General features: G+C 34.6%; 1 protein-coding gene across 1 annotated transcript in view; it reads right to left on the bottom strand.

Moving 5' to 3' along the window:
• The window catches only part of LOC121425992, a 174,439-nt gene that overhangs the window by 19,191 nt on the left and 136,973 nt on the right, over nt 1-18,275 (bottom strand). Inside the window, exons 44-69 of the mRNA XM_041622120.1 lie at nt 17,919-17,996; nt 17,402-17,461; nt 15,638-15,721; nt 14,503-14,619; nt 13,905-13,967; nt 13,689-13,772; nt 13,188-13,304; nt 12,596-12,658; nt 12,378-12,461; nt 11,897-12,013; nt 11,309-11,371; nt 11,088-11,171; nt 10,608-10,724; nt 10,021-10,083; nt 9,804-9,887; nt 9,303-9,419; nt 8,704-8,766; nt 8,483-8,566; nt 7,759-7,875; nt 7,339-7,401; nt 6,309-6,532; nt 4,334-4,466; nt 3,103-3,174; nt 2,380-2,403; nt 1,406-1,456; nt 739-962 (exon numbers count right to left, since the gene is read on the bottom strand). Coding sequence (XP_041478054.1) covers nt 739-962; nt 1,406-1,456; nt 2,380-2,403; nt 3,103-3,174; nt 4,334-4,466; nt 6,309-6,532; nt 7,339-7,401; nt 7,759-7,875; nt 8,483-8,566; nt 8,704-8,766; nt 9,303-9,419; nt 9,804-9,887; nt 10,021-10,083; nt 10,608-10,724; nt 11,088-11,171; nt 11,309-11,371; nt 11,897-12,013; nt 12,378-12,461; nt 12,596-12,658; nt 13,188-13,304; nt 13,689-13,772; nt 13,905-13,967; nt 14,503-14,619; nt 15,638-15,721; nt 17,402-17,461; nt 17,919-17,996 — 2,450 coding nt within the window. The remainder of the gene's footprint in view (nt 1-738; nt 963-1,405; nt 1,457-2,379; nt 2,404-3,102; nt 3,175-4,333; nt 4,467-6,308; nt 6,533-7,338; nt 7,402-7,758; nt 7,876-8,482; nt 8,567-8,703; nt 8,767-9,302; nt 9,420-9,803; nt 9,888-10,020; nt 10,084-10,607; nt 10,725-11,087; nt 11,172-11,308; nt 11,372-11,896; nt 12,014-12,377; nt 12,462-12,595; nt 12,659-13,187; nt 13,305-13,688; nt 13,773-13,904; nt 13,968-14,502; nt 14,620-15,637; nt 15,722-17,401; nt 17,462-17,918; nt 17,997-18,275) is intronic.

Below are 18,275 nucleotides of genomic sequence, written 5' to 3'. Positions count from 1 at the left end.
AATAGAATAAAATATACAATGAGACACAAAGAAAAAATATAGAAACAATGAGAAGTCACATGAGTATATAGAAGGAATAAACAAATGAATTCATTAACAATAAAATACAAATGAATATGAGTAGACAAACTAATGAATGTAAAGACAAATAATCAATTAAAAGATAGATAAATTATTAAGTAAATGAGTGGTGGGCATGGGGTGAATAATTTGTTAGGTATTAATGAGAGAAAACACAACCTCATATTACTGTAAACACAAAGTGGTCTACATACTACATTTCATTTAAATAGGTCTTCTTTACCTTATAATTACAATTCAACCACTTAGTGTTTTTGACTACGTCTTTTGTTGTTTAGCAGATTCACCTTAAAATGTTTATCATAACTGTGATTTTGGTAATTATGTTTACCTTTCTGTCAAATTTTCTTGATTATGTTGCCAATTTGGGCCAATTTACTTTTTCCTTCTGATATTACACTTTTAACGTCACTTTTGTAATAGAACTGAATTTTCATTTGAAAAATTTCTCTTTTCTCATCACTTTTCTTTATAGTTCATTAGTGTGCCTGAAATGAAACTTTTCAAATATGCCCGTGACTAAAAGAAAAAAAAAAGAAAACGTAAAGGTGCAAACATTCACGGTGAAGATTTACTATGAAAAATGTTATATAAAGGTTAAGAAAATACTCTTTTAATTATTATGAAACAGGATGAATGATCAAGTAGCAGTTATACCTTTTGATTTCCATCGTCATCTGTCACATAGCTACAACCATCATCATTCTCATCTTCACTGGGGCAGGACGGGCAGTACTGTAGTAAAAATTCCTTTATTTTATCCGAATCACTGCTTGATTTAATGGCCACTCCATTCACCAATGATTCTTTACCAAGGTTGATTTCAACAACGCTGTTATCAGAACTCAATTCTGTTTGTGATCCTCCAATTAGGTTTAATCCTGAGTATAAATGCATATGATTTCAGTCAATTAGAAAATGTTCCAACTTACAAAAAAAACAACGACTTAAAATTAGGTAGCTTGTTTTAAGGTATAAAGAATACCTTGACACATTAAGAATTGGTTTTTATTCTCTCTGATTCATATTAGTGATGACGTTTGAAATAACAATTTTCATAAATTTTTTTGTTGTTCTTTGATAATACTGATTAATTAAACGTAATTGTGCTCTATGCTGCGTATTGCTATGCTTTCATTGTTGTATGCGTTGTTTATTTTGAGCATTCGCGCATACACATTAGACTGTTGAACATGGTCTCATATTCAACGGCAAAGTTTGTACAGGAGCCTAGGATATTCGTCAAAAATGAGATGGAAAGAAGATAGAAGAGAAACACTGCATTAAAAATATAAACCAAATAGGTTTTTTGTGATATACCTACCATTAATACTTCTGGGCCCATTACGTCTACGGGGATTAGTCCTAGCCCGAGCTGGATTAGAATATTGAAAGTTCATTGATAAAAATATCAAATCATTTGACTAAGTAGGGACTTATCAGAGACATTACTGACTCAATACAAATAATCAGAAACTAGAAAAAGAACAACTTCAAGCATCAATTTTTCTTTACAATGTGCTCATTTTCCACTGATTGTGAAAAGAAAATTATACAGCATATATAAAATATACAAATAAATGAATTAAAACAACCTAGACATACATACATACATGTAATGAATTTCAATACACACAGAAGACATACTCTGAAGTGAATTAATTCAAATTAGCAATGATAATAATGATTAGAATACGTTTTTTTTCTTTCCTTTTTTTAATGGGGCCATAACAAACTCGTTTAAACAATATAATAGATTACAAGTAAACTTTTGCATGAGGGAAACAATTTCCCTGGGGCACTTATCACAAAACCTAATGATTGATTGTAATCCTTATTTTTACATTTGATTGCACATAATGGTCAATGTAATCAAATGCAAACGACAGCCATAATATCAGTTGCTTAACTTTGTGTTACATGGCCCAGGCCAAGTGATTCACATTAATAATCAGCAAATATCAAATAGTAATCTCAATCTGCAATTAATAAAGGTATCAAACCCTCTATGTGTTACACGGCCCAGGCCAAGTGATTCACATTAATAATCAGCAAATATCAAATAGTAATCTCAATCTGCAATTAACAAGATAAGGTATCGAACCCTCTATGAATGACAAAAAAAAGAAAATTCTGATCATAAAAACATTTCAGTTATGATGAATATTCATGAAAAATATTACAATATCAGATAGATAAACCTATCAATACTTATCAATGATATAAAGAAATACTCTAATAGATTAGAGAAATCTTCTAGTCTGAAATGAAGATGGAAAAAGCAAACTTTAATCTCACCTACATCCCGATCCCTCTGGAACCCTGTATTGGGGTGAATAAATTAGGAACTTAAAGTAAATATAAAAGTAATAGTAATAGAATATTAGGTATTAAACCAGATATGGTGGCTCTGTGGAATAGTACTTATCTTGTAATCTGAGGTCGTAGGTTTGATCCCCGGCCAAGTCAAAACAAATACTTATAAAACTGGAACCTTCTGCCTTCTTGCAATTCCTACTAATGCCCTTGATGATGTGTATTCTTTGTAAAGTAAATTCTGAAATTTCTTTCAAATATGCATTTTTTGATGGTACATTGCTGTCAAAGCATTAATGAGAGTTGGCCTCTTAAAAATAGAGAGTGGCCACTGCCAGTTTGCCTGAAAACTTCTTTAAGTCTGGACCTTACATGTAAGCATAGTAACAAGAACATTTTGGGAACAATATCTGTCTTCTTCCTTACGATAATTATAATGAGGTGCTACATACATTGTTCATTAAGCATGGGTACTTTAAGAAGATTCAATTAGTAATTTCTGAACAAAATGTATGCACATCCTCCACTCCCTGGGTACTCTAGGGATACCAAGTAAACGCTAGATTATATTACTTTACTGAATACCAAATAAAGTTTGAATTTCATGTTAATGTTGTTTTTTTTTTGGGGGGGGGAGAGGATTGGGGAAAAAAGCCCATACCCTGCAAAATCTTGCCCATAACAAGTATAATTGAAATGACTTACGTATGTAATCACGTCCTGCTCGGGACCCACCGCACCGTCGAGTAGATGCAGAACGTTGTCTCGACTGCCCTGCTACAAAATAATTCGTAAAGCGAGAAGAAATGATCATATAGTTTTTTCTTGTTTTTTTAAGGATGAATATATATTATTGTGATAATAATAATAAACATTAATTTGTATAGCGCAGCTTTTATATGGATATATTCAGCTGCGCTTGTTGAGAGCTCTTTTTACTTATGTCTACATATTTTCTTAACTAAAGAGATATGTTTTTAATTTTGATTTGAAGAGAGCCAAGGATGGAGAGTTTCTTTTATTAATTGGCAAGCAGGCTATTCCATAGTTTGGGGGCAGCAAGTGCAAATGCACGATCACCAAGTGTGACTTTTGTTTTGCGATATGGGATCTGAAAAAATAATTTATCTGTGGAACTTCGCAGGCTTCGACTGTGTGATTGGGTTTTAAGTTTGAGTAATTCTGTAATGTAATGTGGGGCTTGACCGATTAATGATTTATATACAATTAACAGAATTTTGAATGAAATTCTTTGACGTACAGGCAACCAGTGGAGTTCTCTCAGAAGGGGTGTAGTGGAACTGAACTTTGGGACACAGTAGATAAGTCTTGCACATGAATGTTGGACTCTTTGTAACTTAGAAATAAGATTATCAGGCATTCCAAACAACCAACCATTACAGTAGTCAAGCTTACTTGTAATCAGAGCATGTGCCACCAGTTTGATACTTTCTTCATCAAAGTATTTGCGAATGCACCGAAGGTTATACAGGAGGGAATATGTTGATTTGCATACATTCGTGACTTGGGTGATGCTTGGGCACATATAGCAAATATTTGCCCATGACTTCAGCAAATATAAACATGTCCCTACTCATATTTTCTTTTTTTCTTGTTTCCTTTATTAATTTCTATTCCTTTCTCTTCATTCCCTTCTTTCTTTCCTCTGTTCCATTTTATTCTTTCCTTGTCTCTTTTTTTTCTTTCTTTGTTTCTGTTTCAGGGAAGTAAGAGCCCTTCCCCTAATGTTAAGCAAATAAAAATATATATACATACATGTATATAGAGTACATAGTTATATGAATATACATGTACATGTACATGTACCAATTTGCACATACACACTTCACACCTGTATGCATAATACACATTCTGTTACATTCAATCATCGATGTCAGCATGATTAGTAGAATGCAGATATCTATGCAAAACTTACCAGTCTCCTTAAGAATAAGTTCGAAGGTAACTCTACAGGCAACTTCGATGCTCGCATAGATTCTGAAACTACAACCTTCAATCTCATCAAGCCTTGCAGTCATAGCAGAGCCGTCGATGTTACCGATAAAGCACTGTTAACAACAAAATAAAGAGAATAAATTGAAATGAAATTGGATGTGGAGACATGCTAGCCATTATATTTTTTTATTATGGACTATAGAACATCAGTCAAAGGTATCCAAACTCTTACATGTAGTTGTGATTACAGGAAAGCTACCATATTGAATAACTGAATATAATTGTTGAAAGAATTCTAGACTTTAAAAAATATCGCAATTATAAAAAGAGTAACAGAATTTTCATCAATACCGTACAATAATCAGGTTATTATTAGGAGGAAAATTTATCATCACTGATGGAAAACTAGGTATGAAGAAGACTGGTTGGCTGATGTTCATGCCAAAGGGAAACATGAATGGACATAATAAAACATGGAAATCAATAAAGGACTAGAGCATTATAAAATATCACAAGCATTGCTGTCAACCTTCTGAGACCAGAAACCTAAATGAATGAAGTAAAAATATGAATCTTTACAGAAGTAGCAACTTTAACATTAAAGTTGAAAAAAGGGGAATCTTTGAAAAACCATGCATTCCAGTAGGTAAACAAGTGGAGCACCTCTGGCAGTCTCACCTGCATCATGAGATTCAAAGTAGCAGCAGTGCTGACTTTGAAAACTACATGTACTATAAAATAATTATTCACAAAAAAACACCATTCATATAATGATACAATACTACGTTCATAAGTTGACAATAAATGACACTGGATCTTGATCATGCGACCTAAGACTTGTCAGTGATACTTGATTAGCCTATACCCCTACATTTATTTATTTATTAGTTTATAAACTATATCTATAAACTTTGAAAGTTATGACAGCAATCTAATAGTTACCTCCAACATGGCCAAAGTTCAATGACCTTAAATGACCTTTGACTTTGGTCATGTGAGCTGAAACTCGCAAGAGATGTTCAATGATACTTGATTACTCTTTATGTCCATGTTTTATGAACGAGACCAATACACTTACAGAGTTATGATGGTAATTCAACAAATGCCCCCCAACATGGCCCAAGTCATTTGACCTTAAATGACCTTTGAACTTGGTCATGTGAACTGAAACTGGCACAGGATGTTCAGTGATACTTGATTACTCTTATGTTCAAGTTTCAAGAATCAGGTCCATAAACTTTCAAAGATATATGATGGTAATTCAACAGATACCCCCCCCAAAATGGACAAAGATCATTGACCTTTGTTATGTGACCTGAAATTCGCACACGATGTTCAGTAATACTTGATTACACTTATGTCCAAGTTGTATGAACTAGACCAATAAACTTTCAAAGTTATGATGGTAATTCAACAAATACCCCCAATTTGGCCAAAGTTCGTTGACCTTAAAGGTCAAGTCCACCCCAGAAAAATATTGATTTGAATAAATGGAGAAAAATCAATCTCGCATAACACTGAAATTTTCATCAGAATCGGATGTAAAATAAGCTAGTTATGGCATTTTAAAGTTTCATAGGTCCATATATTTCCTAAGTTATGATGACTTTTCAAAAACTTAACCTTAGGTTAAGATTTTGATGTTGATTCCCCAACATGGTCTAAGTTCATTGACCCTAAATGTCCTTTGACCTTGGTCATGTGACCTGAATCTCAGGAAGGATCTTCAGTAATACTTGATTAACCTTATGGCCATGTTCCATAAACTAGGTCCATATAGTTTTTAAGTTATGCTGTCATTTCAAAAACTTAAACCTTCGGTTAAGATTTGGTGTTGACGCCGCCGCCGTCGGAAAAGCTGCGCCTACATGTATAGTCTCACTCTGCTATGCAGGTGAGATAAAAATAATAATCTTCCAAAAATAGTAATAGTTGGCTGTGCAAAAGCTGGTCACCTCTGGCTCTTCACGATCGTCTTCTACAAAGATCCAGTCTTCCTCATCTTCCTCGTCAGCTAAACAATTCCGGCTATACTGGAAGAGAAATCCAGATATGATGTCTGAAGAACCACTAGGGATGATTTTCAATCCTTCTACGGTCGAAACATCATCTAGATCCATTTGAATGACATTGTCTTCTGGCGTCAGTTCGCACACTGAACCTGGAACTATACTCAGTCCTGAAATTGGGCAGAGGTAAGATTGTAAGATTGTTATTAATGTGATCACTTCTGGGAAATTTGAAATAACACATAGTTCTTTGGCAATTTTTTCAAAAGCAATGATAGAATAATATTCCCTATTAATTTTATTTTAATTGTCAAAACATGTGAAAGATCTTAATTTTGTAAAAGACATGTTGATAAAGATGCCATGACTGTCTCTCTACAGATCTGATGAAATTCTTTAATTATTATTTTTTTTTTCTGCTGAGGTAATTCTTGTAGGAGCACGGCAAAGCAGCTTTCTGTCGTATCAATACAAAGCTGGAATATAACCGATTAAATATGAAACATTTTACGTCTAGATTCATCAGTCATAGTGGCTGACAGTTACTGATGAAAAAATTACTCTCAGGCCTTTTAAGTTTAAGTGGAGAATATGGCAGAGCAGGAATTTGAACTTGCAACCTTTCCAATGCTCTAACTACTTGTGTATCAAATGTTGCAGGAACCAATGTCGTGTCACCTTAAATTGGTATGATTGTAGCATTACACTGAGCCTCTAGTATACCTTCTTCAACTGTTTCAACCTCACTTCCAGGGCTTTCACCAGTTTCTACAGTATTTTCCCCATTTTGCTCTAAAACTCCAACTTGTTATTCGCATGCAGGTCCAGAAACTGGATAAATTTCGTCACTACACAGCCGCCCAAATTTTTGTGACCGCACCGCTCGCTGATTTTTTACTTTTAAGTCTTGGGCATCTTTGTGAAATTTAGACCAGTTGATAATACCTTTTTTGAACTGCAATGGATTCATTCTTACCTGTAGAAGATTGCTGCGCTGTATCCCCTCGTTGTCTTGTTGATGCTACATCAGCATCTCCAGCTAATATATAGGACAAAGAGAATAAGAATAGATGTAGGTCACATGTTACCATTACCATTTTTAAGAAGAGGAATATTGATTACAATGATTATAACAATCAATAAAATTGGATCCAAACTGGAATTTATGCCTCCAAAAGTGTCGGATCAAGCTTGTCTGAAAATGGCCAATGTTTAACCTGGCTTCTCTTTTTACTTATTATGTAGAAAATACATCCATGGAACACCATAGGTTATAAATAACTCCTGACCCATAAAAATCTATCCAACTATTTCAAATGTTACATCGTTGGCTGCATGGTTTGGAGTTGATTTAATTGGTGTGATTTTGGAATTACACTGAGCTTCTATAGTGTACCTTCAAAGGTAGGGGCTTCAACTGTTTCAACCTCACTTCCAGGGTTTTCACCAGCTTCTACAGTGTTATCCCCATTTTGTTCTAGACTTCCTTCTTCTGATTCCTCAGATCCAGATACTGTATATACAAATTATAGAAAAATCATTATGATTAACTTGATAGATAAAGGCCTGGTCACACCGCCTGAGCGTTGTTGGAGCGGTCGTGGAGCGGAGAGAAAAAATCATCACCGCTCGCTACCGTTTACCATTTTCAATTTCGTTTTTTTTTTGCTTTCGATTTTTGTTTTTGATTTTTTCCCCAATTTTGTGAGCAAAATTCTACCCTCTCTCCCTACCGCTCCACGACAGCTCCAACAACGCTCGGGTGGTGTGACCACACCTAAAGGATGAATTTTACTTCAGTTTTGCAATGACTTCAAATTTGTACTTAATTGCTGCTCTGCGTTTAAAACAAGAAGTTACAATTGATTTGCTATAGATAATACTGATCCATCAAATGTTAACTTTCAATGAATCTTTTTCGACTAAATTTAAATATTCTCTTGAAACAGCCCATAAGAGAACTTCCCTTTTTCAGATGCTACACTCTCTGAGCAGCTGTACAATAAGCATTATTACATTAACTCTTTTCCAGATGTCATTCTTTGAGGTGGATATTTTGGCTTGGTCATAATGCAGCCATTATCACTATTATCACTTTCTGAATTAACACAGAAGGTTACCTAATTGTGATGGTCCATTTTGAATGTCGACCTCATTTGAATCTTCCTCACCAACGTCAACTACTTCAATAGATTCTGATGATTCTGTAATGAAAATAAAGAAAGTGGTATTATAAGAAAAAGTTGAAATTTACTGACAAAGATACCACAATTGAAAATTCTTGATGAAGTAAACACCAGTTGATAATACCTTTTTTGAATTGCAATGGATTCATTCTTACCTGTAGAAGATTGCTGCGCTGTATCCCCTCGTTGTCTTGTTGATGCTACATCAGCATCTCCAGCTAATATATAGGACAAAGAGAATAAGAATAGACGTAGGTCCCATGTTATTATTACCATTATAGGAAGAGGAATTTTGATTACAATGATAACAACAATAAGATTGGATCCAAACTGGAATTTATGCCTCCACAAGTGTCAGATCAAGCTTGTCTGTAAATGGTCAAATGATTAACCTTCCTTCTCTTTTTACTTATTATGTAGAAAATTGTACCATGGGACACGGTAGGTTATTCTGATAGCGGGTCATAGACAAAGGAAAGATGATGTGCCCTGTATTGAGTAAATTGGTATCATGGAATTATACAACCTAGACCTCTCTTTTCTTGTTTCTTTTCTGTCACTGCTTTGAAAATCAGAAAGGGACATTTTTCTATCAAACCCTTGTAGCGATATCTACTGGCCAAATCAACAAATATGACTCCAAAGCCATAGAACCTATCAAACTACATTGTATTTCAAATGTTACACCGTTGGCTGGTTTGGAGTTGATTTAATTGGTATGATTTTGGCATTACACTGAGCTTCTATAGTGTACCTTCAAATGTAGTGTCTTCAACTGTTTCAACCTCACTTCCAGGGTTTTCAACAGCTTCTACAGTGTTATCCCCATTTTGTTCTAGACTTCCTTCTTCTGATTCCTCAGATCCAGATACTGTATATACAAATTATAGGATTATTATGATTAACTTGATAGAGAAGGATGAATTTTACTTGGGTTTTGCAATGACTTCAAATTTGCACTTAATTACTGCTCTGCATTTAAAACAAGAAGTTATAATTGATTTGCTATAGATAATAGTGATCCATCAAATGTTAACTTTCAATGAATCTTTTTCGACTAAATTTAAATATTGTCTTGAAACAGCCTATTAGAGAACTTCCCTTTTTCAAATGGTACACTGTCTCAGCAGCTGTACAATAAGTATTATTACATTAACTCTTTTCCAGATGTCATTCTTTGAGGTGGATATTTTGGCTTGGTCATAATGCAGCCATTATCACTATTATCACTTTCTGAATTAACACAGAAGGTTACCTAATTGTGATGGTCCATTTTGAATGTCGACTTCATTTGAATCTTCCTCACGAACGTCAACTACTTCAATAGATTCTGATGATTCTGTAATGAAATAAAGAAAGTGGTATTATAAGAAAAAGTTGAAATTTACTGAAATTAACAGAATCAAAAATTCTTGATCAAGTAAACACCAGTTGATAATACATTTTTTTAATAGCAATGGATTCATTCTTACCTGTAGAAGATTGCTGCGCTGTATCCCCTCGTTGTCTTGTTGATGCTACATCAGCATCTCCAGCTAATATATAGGACAAAGAGAATAAGAATAGACGTAGGTCCCATGTTATTATTACCATTATAGGAAGAGGAATTTTGATTACAATGATAACAACAATAAGATTGGATCCAAACTGGAATTTATGCCTCCACAAGTGTCAGATCAAGCTTGTCTCTAAATGGTCAAATGATTAACCTTCCTTCTCTTTTTACTTATTATGTAGAAAATTGTACCATGGGACACGGTAGGTTATTCTGATAGCGGGTCATAGACAAAGGAAAGATGATGTGCCCTGTATTGAGTAAATTGGTATCATGGAATTATACAACCTAGACCTCTCTTTTCTTGTTTCTTTCAATGCTTTGAAAATCAGAAAGGGACATTTTTCTATCAAACCCTTGTAGCGATATCTACTAGCCAAATCAACAAATATGACTTCAAAGCCATAGAACCTATCAAACTATTTCAAATGTTACACCGTTGGCTGGTTTTGAGTTCATTAAATTGGTATGATTGTGGCGTTACACTGAGCTTCTAGAGTGTACCTTCAAACGAAGTGTCTTCAACTGTTTCAACCTCACTTCCAGGGTTTTCAACAGCTTCTACAGTGTTATCCCCATTTTGTTCTAGACTTCCTTCTTCTGATTCCTCAGATCCAGATACTGTATATACAAATTATAGAATTATTATGATTAACTTGATAGATAAGGATGAATTTTACTTGAGTTTTGCAATGACTTCAAATTTGCACTTCTTTGCTGCTCTGCGCATAAAACAAGATATAATTGATTTGCTATAGATAATAGTGATCCATCAAGTGTTAACTTCCAATGAATCTTTTCAATTGATTGAAATATTCTCTTGAAACAGCCTATTAGAGAACTTCCCTTTTTCAGATAGTACACTGTCTGAGCAGCTGTAAAATAAGTATTATAACATTAAGTGTTTTCCAGATGTCATTCTTTGAGGTGGATATTTTGACTTGATCCTTACTTCAATTTCACTTTCTGAACATAGAAGGTTACCTGATTGTAATGGTCCATTCTGAATGTCAACCTCATTTGAATCTTCCTCACCAACATCAACTACTTCAAGAGATTCTGATGATTCTGAAATGAAAATAAAGAAAGTGGTTTTATTAGACAAACTTGAAATTTACTGACAAAGATACCACAATTGAAAATTCTTGATGAAATAAAGACCAGTTGATGATACCTTTTTTTAACTGCAATGGATTCATTCTTACCTGTAGAAGATTGCTGCGCTGTATCCCCTCGTTGTCTTGTTGATGCTACATCAGCATCTCCAGCTAATATATAGGACAAAGAGAATAAGAATAGATGTAGGTCCCATGTTATTATCACCATTATAGGACGAGGAATTTTGATTACAATAATAGCAATAAGATTGGATCCAAAAGGAATTTATGCCTCCACAAGTGTCAGATCAAGCTTGTCTCTAAATGGTCAAATGATTAACCTTCCTTCTCTTTTTACTTATTATGTAGAAAATTGTACCATGGGACACGGTAGGTTATTCTGATAGCGGGTCATAGACAAAGGAAAGATGATGTGCCCTGTATTGAGTAAATTGGTATCATGGAATTATACAACCTAGACCTCTCTTTTCTTGTTTCTTTTCTGTCACTGCTTTGAAAATCAGAAAGGGACATTTTTCTATCAAACCCTTGTAGCGATATCTACTAGCCAAATCAACAAATATGACTTCAAAGCCATAGAACCTATCAAACTATTTCAAATGTTACACCGTTGGCTGGTTTTGAGTTCATTAAATTGGTATGATTGTGGCATTACACTGAGCTTCTAGAGTGTACCTTCAAACGTAGTGTCTTCAACTGTTTCAACCTCACTTCCAGAATTTTCAACAGCTTCTACAGTGTTATCCCCATTTTGTTCTAGACTTCCTTCTTCTGATTCCTCAGATCCAGATACTGTATATACAAATTATAGAATTATTATGATTAACTTGATAGATAAGGATGAATTTTACTTGAGTTTTGCAATGACTTCAAATTTGCACTTCTTTGCTGCTCTGCGCATAAAACAAGATATAATTGATTTGCTATAGATAATAGTGATCCATCAAGTGTTAACTTCCAATGAATCTTTTCAATTGATTGAAATATTCTCTTGAAACAGCCTATTAGAGAACTTCCCTTTTTCAGATAGTACACTGTCTGAGCAGCTGTAAAATAAGTATTATAACATTAAGTGTTTTCCAGATGTCATTTTTTTGAGGTGGATATTTTGACTTGATCCTTACTTCAATTTCACTTTCTGAACATAGAAGGTTACCTGATTGTAATGGTCCATTCTGAATGTCAACCTCATTTGAATCTTCCTCACCAACATCAACTACTTCAAGAGATTCTGATGATTCTGAAATGAAAATAAACTGGTTTTATTAGACAAACTTGAAATTTACTGACAAAGATACCACAATTGAAAATTCTTGATGAAATAAAGACCAGTTGATGATACTTTTTTTTTAACTGCAATGGATTCATTCTTACCTGTAGAAGACTGCTGTGCTGTATCCCCTCGTTGTCTTGTTGATGCTACATCAGCATCTCCAGCTAATATATATGACAAAGAGAATAAGAATAGATGTAGGTCACACGTTACTATTACCATTATAGGAAGAGGAATTTTGATTACAATGATAACAACAATAAGATTGGATCCAAACTGGAATTTATGCCTCCACAAGTGTCAGATCAAGCTTGTCTGTAAATGGTCAAATGCTTAACCTTCCTTCTCTTTTTACTTATTATGTAGAAAATTGTACCATGGGACACGGTAGGTTATTCTGATAGCGGGTCATAGACAAAGGAAAGATGATGTGCCCTGTATTGAGTAAATTGGTATCATGGAATTATACAACCTAGACCTCTCTTTTCTTGTTTCTTTTCTGTCACTGCTTTGAAAATCAGAAAGGGACATTTTTCTATCAAACCCTTGTAGCGATATCTACTAGCCAAATCAACAAATATGACTTCAAAGCCATAGAACCTATCAAACTATTTCAAATGTTACACCGTTGGCTGGTTTTGAGTTCATTAAATTGGTATGATTGTGGCATTACACTGAGCTTCTAGAGTGTACCTTCAAACGTAGTGTCTTCAACTGTTTCAACCTCACTTCCAGGGTTTTCAACAGCTTCTACAGTGTTATCCCCATTTTGTTCTAGACTTCCTTCTTCTGATTCCTCAGATCCAGATACTGTATATACAAATTATAGAATTATTATGATTAACTTGATAGATAAGGATGAATTTTACTTGAGTTTTGCAATGACTTCAAATTTGCACTTAATTGCTGCTCTGCGTTTAAAACAAGAAGTTATAATTGATTTGCTATAGATAATAGTGATCCATCAACTGTTAACTTTCAATGAATCTTTTTCGAATAAATTGAAATATTCTCTTGAAACAGCCTATTAGAGAACTTCCCTTTTTCAGATGGTACACTGTCTGAGCAGCTGTACAATAAGTATTATTACATTAACTCTTTTCCAGATGTCATTCTTTGAGGTGGATATTTTGGCTTGATCAATATGCAGCCCTAATCACTATTATCACTTTCTGAATTAACACAGAAGGTTACCTGATTGTGATGGTCCATTTTGAATGTCAACCTCATTTGAATCTTCCTCACTAACGTCAACTACTTCAGGAGATTCTGATGATTCTGAAATGAAAATAAAGAAAGTGGTATTATTAGACAAATTTAAATTTACTGATAAAGTTACAATTGAAAATTCTTGATGACATTGAGACCAGTTGATGATACCTTTTTGAACTGCAATGGATTCATTCTTACCTGAAGGAGACTGCTGTACTCTATTCCCTCGTTGTCTTGTTGATGCTACATCAGCATCTCCAGCTAACATATATGACAAAGAGAATAAGAATAGATGTAGGTCATATGTTACTATTACCATTATAAGGAGAGGAATTTTGATTACAACGAAAATAACAATAAGATTGGATCCAAACTGAAATTTATGCCTCCACAAGTGTCAGATCAAGCTTGTCTGTAAATGGTCAATGCTTAATCTTCCTTCTCTTTTTACTTATTATGTAGAAAATTGTACCATGGGACATGGTAGGTTATTTTGATAGCGGGTCATAGACAATGGAAAGATGATGTGCCCTGCATTAAGTAAATTGGTATCATGGAATTATACAACCTAGACCTCTCTTTTCTATTTTCTTGTTTCTTTCATTGCTTTGAAAATCAGAAAGGGACATTTTTCTATCAAACCCTTGTAGCGATATCTAGGCCAAATCAACAAATATGACTCCAAAGCCATAGAACCTATCAAACTACATTGTATTTCAAATGTTACACCGTTGGCTGGTTTGGAGTTGATTTAACTGGTATGATTTTGGCATTACACTGAGCTTCTATAGTGTACCTTCAAACGTAGTGTCTTCAACTGTTTCAACCTCACTTCCAGGGTTTTCAACAGCTTCTACAGTGTTATCCCCATTTTGTTCTAGACTTCCTTCTTCTGATTCCTCAGATCCAGATACTGTATATACAAATTATAGAAGAATTATTATGATTTGATCCACACACTTCCACATGCACATAATGACCTCAATAACATTAAGAAATAAACATTCTACACAATATGAGCCATGTATCTATGGAATGATAGGATGAAAATGAGATAATAAATAATTAGAAATCAATCACAATATTGCCTCTATCTTAAAAGATGAAGGCATTTCCCCAAATATTTATTTATTTATTTATTTTGTTTTATTTATTTTATACTGCAGGGTAGGCCTGTTCAGTTCTTAAAACTGCTTTACAAAGGCGCCCTGCAGTTTAAAATACATGTCAAGATAACTATAAAATATATCATTAAAAAAAAAATCAACGTCAAAATACAAACTATTTAACATCAGAAACAATTAACACCAAAAATATAGAGTGGGAAGTGACAATTTAAACATACAAGTACATAGCATTGTAAATCAATGGAATATTATTTTGCTCTTTATCAATTCGTATGAAAGGCTTTGCATAATTTTTTAAAAACTAACAAGGAGGTACAGGCTTGTAAATTTGAAGTGCATTAAATAATTTGGGTCCGAAATATGCAAAAGATTTTCTTTTATATTCAATTCTAGCTTTGGGAAGCTGAAGGGTGCATCGCAAAGAAAAACGTTTCCTGTATTTCACGGGCCGTTTACATACTAAATAAAATACAGTTTGTGAACTATCAATGTTTAATCATGAACTGCTTCATTCAACTCATGACGTTATTGATGGCGGAACATGGTAGGATGGATGTAGAAAAATATGAAGAGAACGTTATTCAGAGCACAATGACGGTCAAACATATAGTGAATTCATTGACTATTCAATGAATGTCCATCTGTAATAGGTCCATGAAAAATAGACACTAGATAGCATAATATGGAGTCTTTTCCACATATTATTCTTGAAGAGTAAACTTTTTGTCTTGATCAAAAGTGATGTTGTGATGACATGCATCCATTATCACTATTGCCACTATCTGAATTACAGTGGAAGGTTACCTAATTGTGATGGTCCATTTCGAATGTCAACCTCATTTGAATCTTCCTCACTAACGTCAACAACTTCAAGAGATTCTGATGATTCTGAAATGAAAATAAAGAAAGTGGTATTATTAGACAACTGCAATGGATTCATTCTTACCTAAAGAGGACTGCTGAACTCTATTCCTCCCTTGTTGTCTTGTTGGTGCTACATCAGCATCTCCAGCTAACATAAAAGAATAATAGATGTAGGTTATATGTTACTACTTCCACTATAAGTAGAGCAATATTGATTACAATGATAATTTCAATAAGATTGGATCCAAACTGGAATTTATTTAGCTTGTCTGTTCATAGTCAATGGTTAACCTGGCTTCTCTTTTTACTTATTTTGTAGAAAATACATCCATTGAACACTGTGGGTTATTTTTATCGCGGTGGGGGGGGGAGGGTTACACGACTTGAAAATGATGCCCTGTTTTGGTATTATAGATATATAACCTAGACCACTGTTTTTTCATTTCTTGTTTCTTTCATCTCTCACTGCTTTGAAAATGAAAAAAGGGCATTGTCTGTCTGCCCCCCGGTGGGGTCACTCAGCCGCAGAGGGGGACACGTATGACCGTTACCACAAATGCAAGTGACCCCCTATTGCAGTCAATTTCAAGGACATTTTGTGAAATTTACCCCCCCTATTTTCACGCAAAACAAGGACAAAATTGCGGTAAAATGGTACCTTGAAACACCCCTAATTATAAGATTGTAAGGACACTTTTGCCCATTTCGCAAATTTACCCCTATTTACCGTATTTCAAGGACAGGGCATTTAACACCCTTTCCTCATTAGAGGAAATTGCAACACAGGCATGCTCAGTCCTTAAAGATGACCAAGAGCCAAGTCATACTGATACAATAATCCAAAAAGACTTTATTTTTCTTGAAAAATAAGAAAAGTAGAATTCTTTGTAAAAATAAATGTAGAGTTGTCCATATAAAGATACAGAGCATGATGTGCGCGCCCTCTGCGGCTGGTGACTTGGCGACGGATTTTACTTCCCGTAATCGTTCTCCCCTTTTTCCTGACCCCTATTTCCATCAGATCGAGGACGGTGAGCACCCCTATTTTCACTACTTCGAGGAGTGTTCTGTCCGCGGACGTTCCGTGAAATTGACCCCTTTTCCCGCGATTTTGGTAACAGTCATGCGGTCCCCAAGTCATATTGAGTGACCCCACCGAGGCCTGCCCCTTGCAGCTCAGCCCATTCTGAATGTCTACCTCATGTAAATCTTCCTCACCATTATTGACTACTTCAAGAGAATCTTAATTGAAAATAAACAGTTTTAGATAATAGTGTAGTAGGTTTCATGGTACACCATGTATCTTTCTTGGGCAAATGTTGGTCCTGAAAAGGACCACCCAATCTCGACGTTTCGACAAGTGTGTTCTTGTTGTCCTCAGGAGAATGAGCAAAGTTTGTAAAAGCAGGCCTTATATACTCTGTCAAAGTTCCGTCTGCATGGTATCTTGCAGGGTACATGTGTCTGATTGGCTAGATAAACACATGACATCCACATATGCGGACATGGGTGACAACACACAAATTGTTTTAGATAAATACGACTAAGTCCTGAAAGTTGTTCATAATGATGTGTGAGAAAAAAACAAAGGGGATGCAGGGGATTAGAGAGAGTGGGCTGAGTGTGCGTGTGAGGGTACAGGTGGGTAATTAAGTAAAAAACAGCAGATGACCATACCTTGAACTGCAATGGATTCAATCTTACCTGAAGTCTGCTCAACCCTATTCCCCCGATTTCTAGTTGGCGCTACGTCAGTATCTCCAACTGAAATATAGGACAAAGGAAAACCAGTATGGATGTAGGTCATTAGTTACCATTATAATATGATCAATAATGATTATAATGATAATAAAAGTATAGATAATGATTATAATACTACTGGTACTACTACTAATAATAATAATGACAGGTTTCGACAACACGCTGAGGGCAATGACAAAATAATGATTTAAAAAGTAAAGATGAACAGTGTAAAACCAAAGTGATGTCACAAAAAACTTTTTAGCATTTTAACGTATTTGATACGATATTTTGGAGGGGCATGATGAAAAAACCCTCAAAACCCAAATTTAGTGAGAATCGGTCCATAGGGGCTTTGAATATGACCTAATGAATACATAATTAGCCCCATTGAAGTCAGCGTATTATTGGCCTTGTTCTAAATGTTCAAACATTCTCGACCGCCAAGCCTCTATTTTTCCCGTTCAGAAAAAGAAAATACCTGTTTGTTGATCGTCAGATTCAGCAGGCTGTAAATTTCTTTGTCTGGTCTGGGTTTCAGCTACCTCAGCATCCCCAACTGAAAATCAGATAAAATGCACAATGCTACATTCAATGTCCATATACTTCTTGGGGATTTTTCACAGAGAAAGCATTTTTATAAAGCATGACTATAATTTTGTGTTCTATATTTCAAGTTTCCCTATATTTCATGTATTTATGTACTAGTTTTATCAGATCTTATTTTATAAATGCTAAGTACATTCTAAGATAAATTGTTTGAGAACTTGGTATATTTCTTTTTTTCACCAATTTGAGTGAGAATCGCTAAAATGAGAAAATATTATTAAAACTACTC

Source organism: Lytechinus variegatus, chromosome 13, assembly GCF_018143015.1.
Source record: "Lytechinus variegatus isolate NC3 chromosome 13, Lvar_3.0, whole genome shotgun sequence".
In the NCBI taxonomy this organism is placed as follows: domain Eukaryota; kingdom Metazoa; phylum Echinodermata; class Echinoidea; order Temnopleuroida; family Toxopneustidae; genus Lytechinus; species Lytechinus variegatus.
This window is presented reverse-complemented; position numbering and strand designations above follow the sequence as displayed.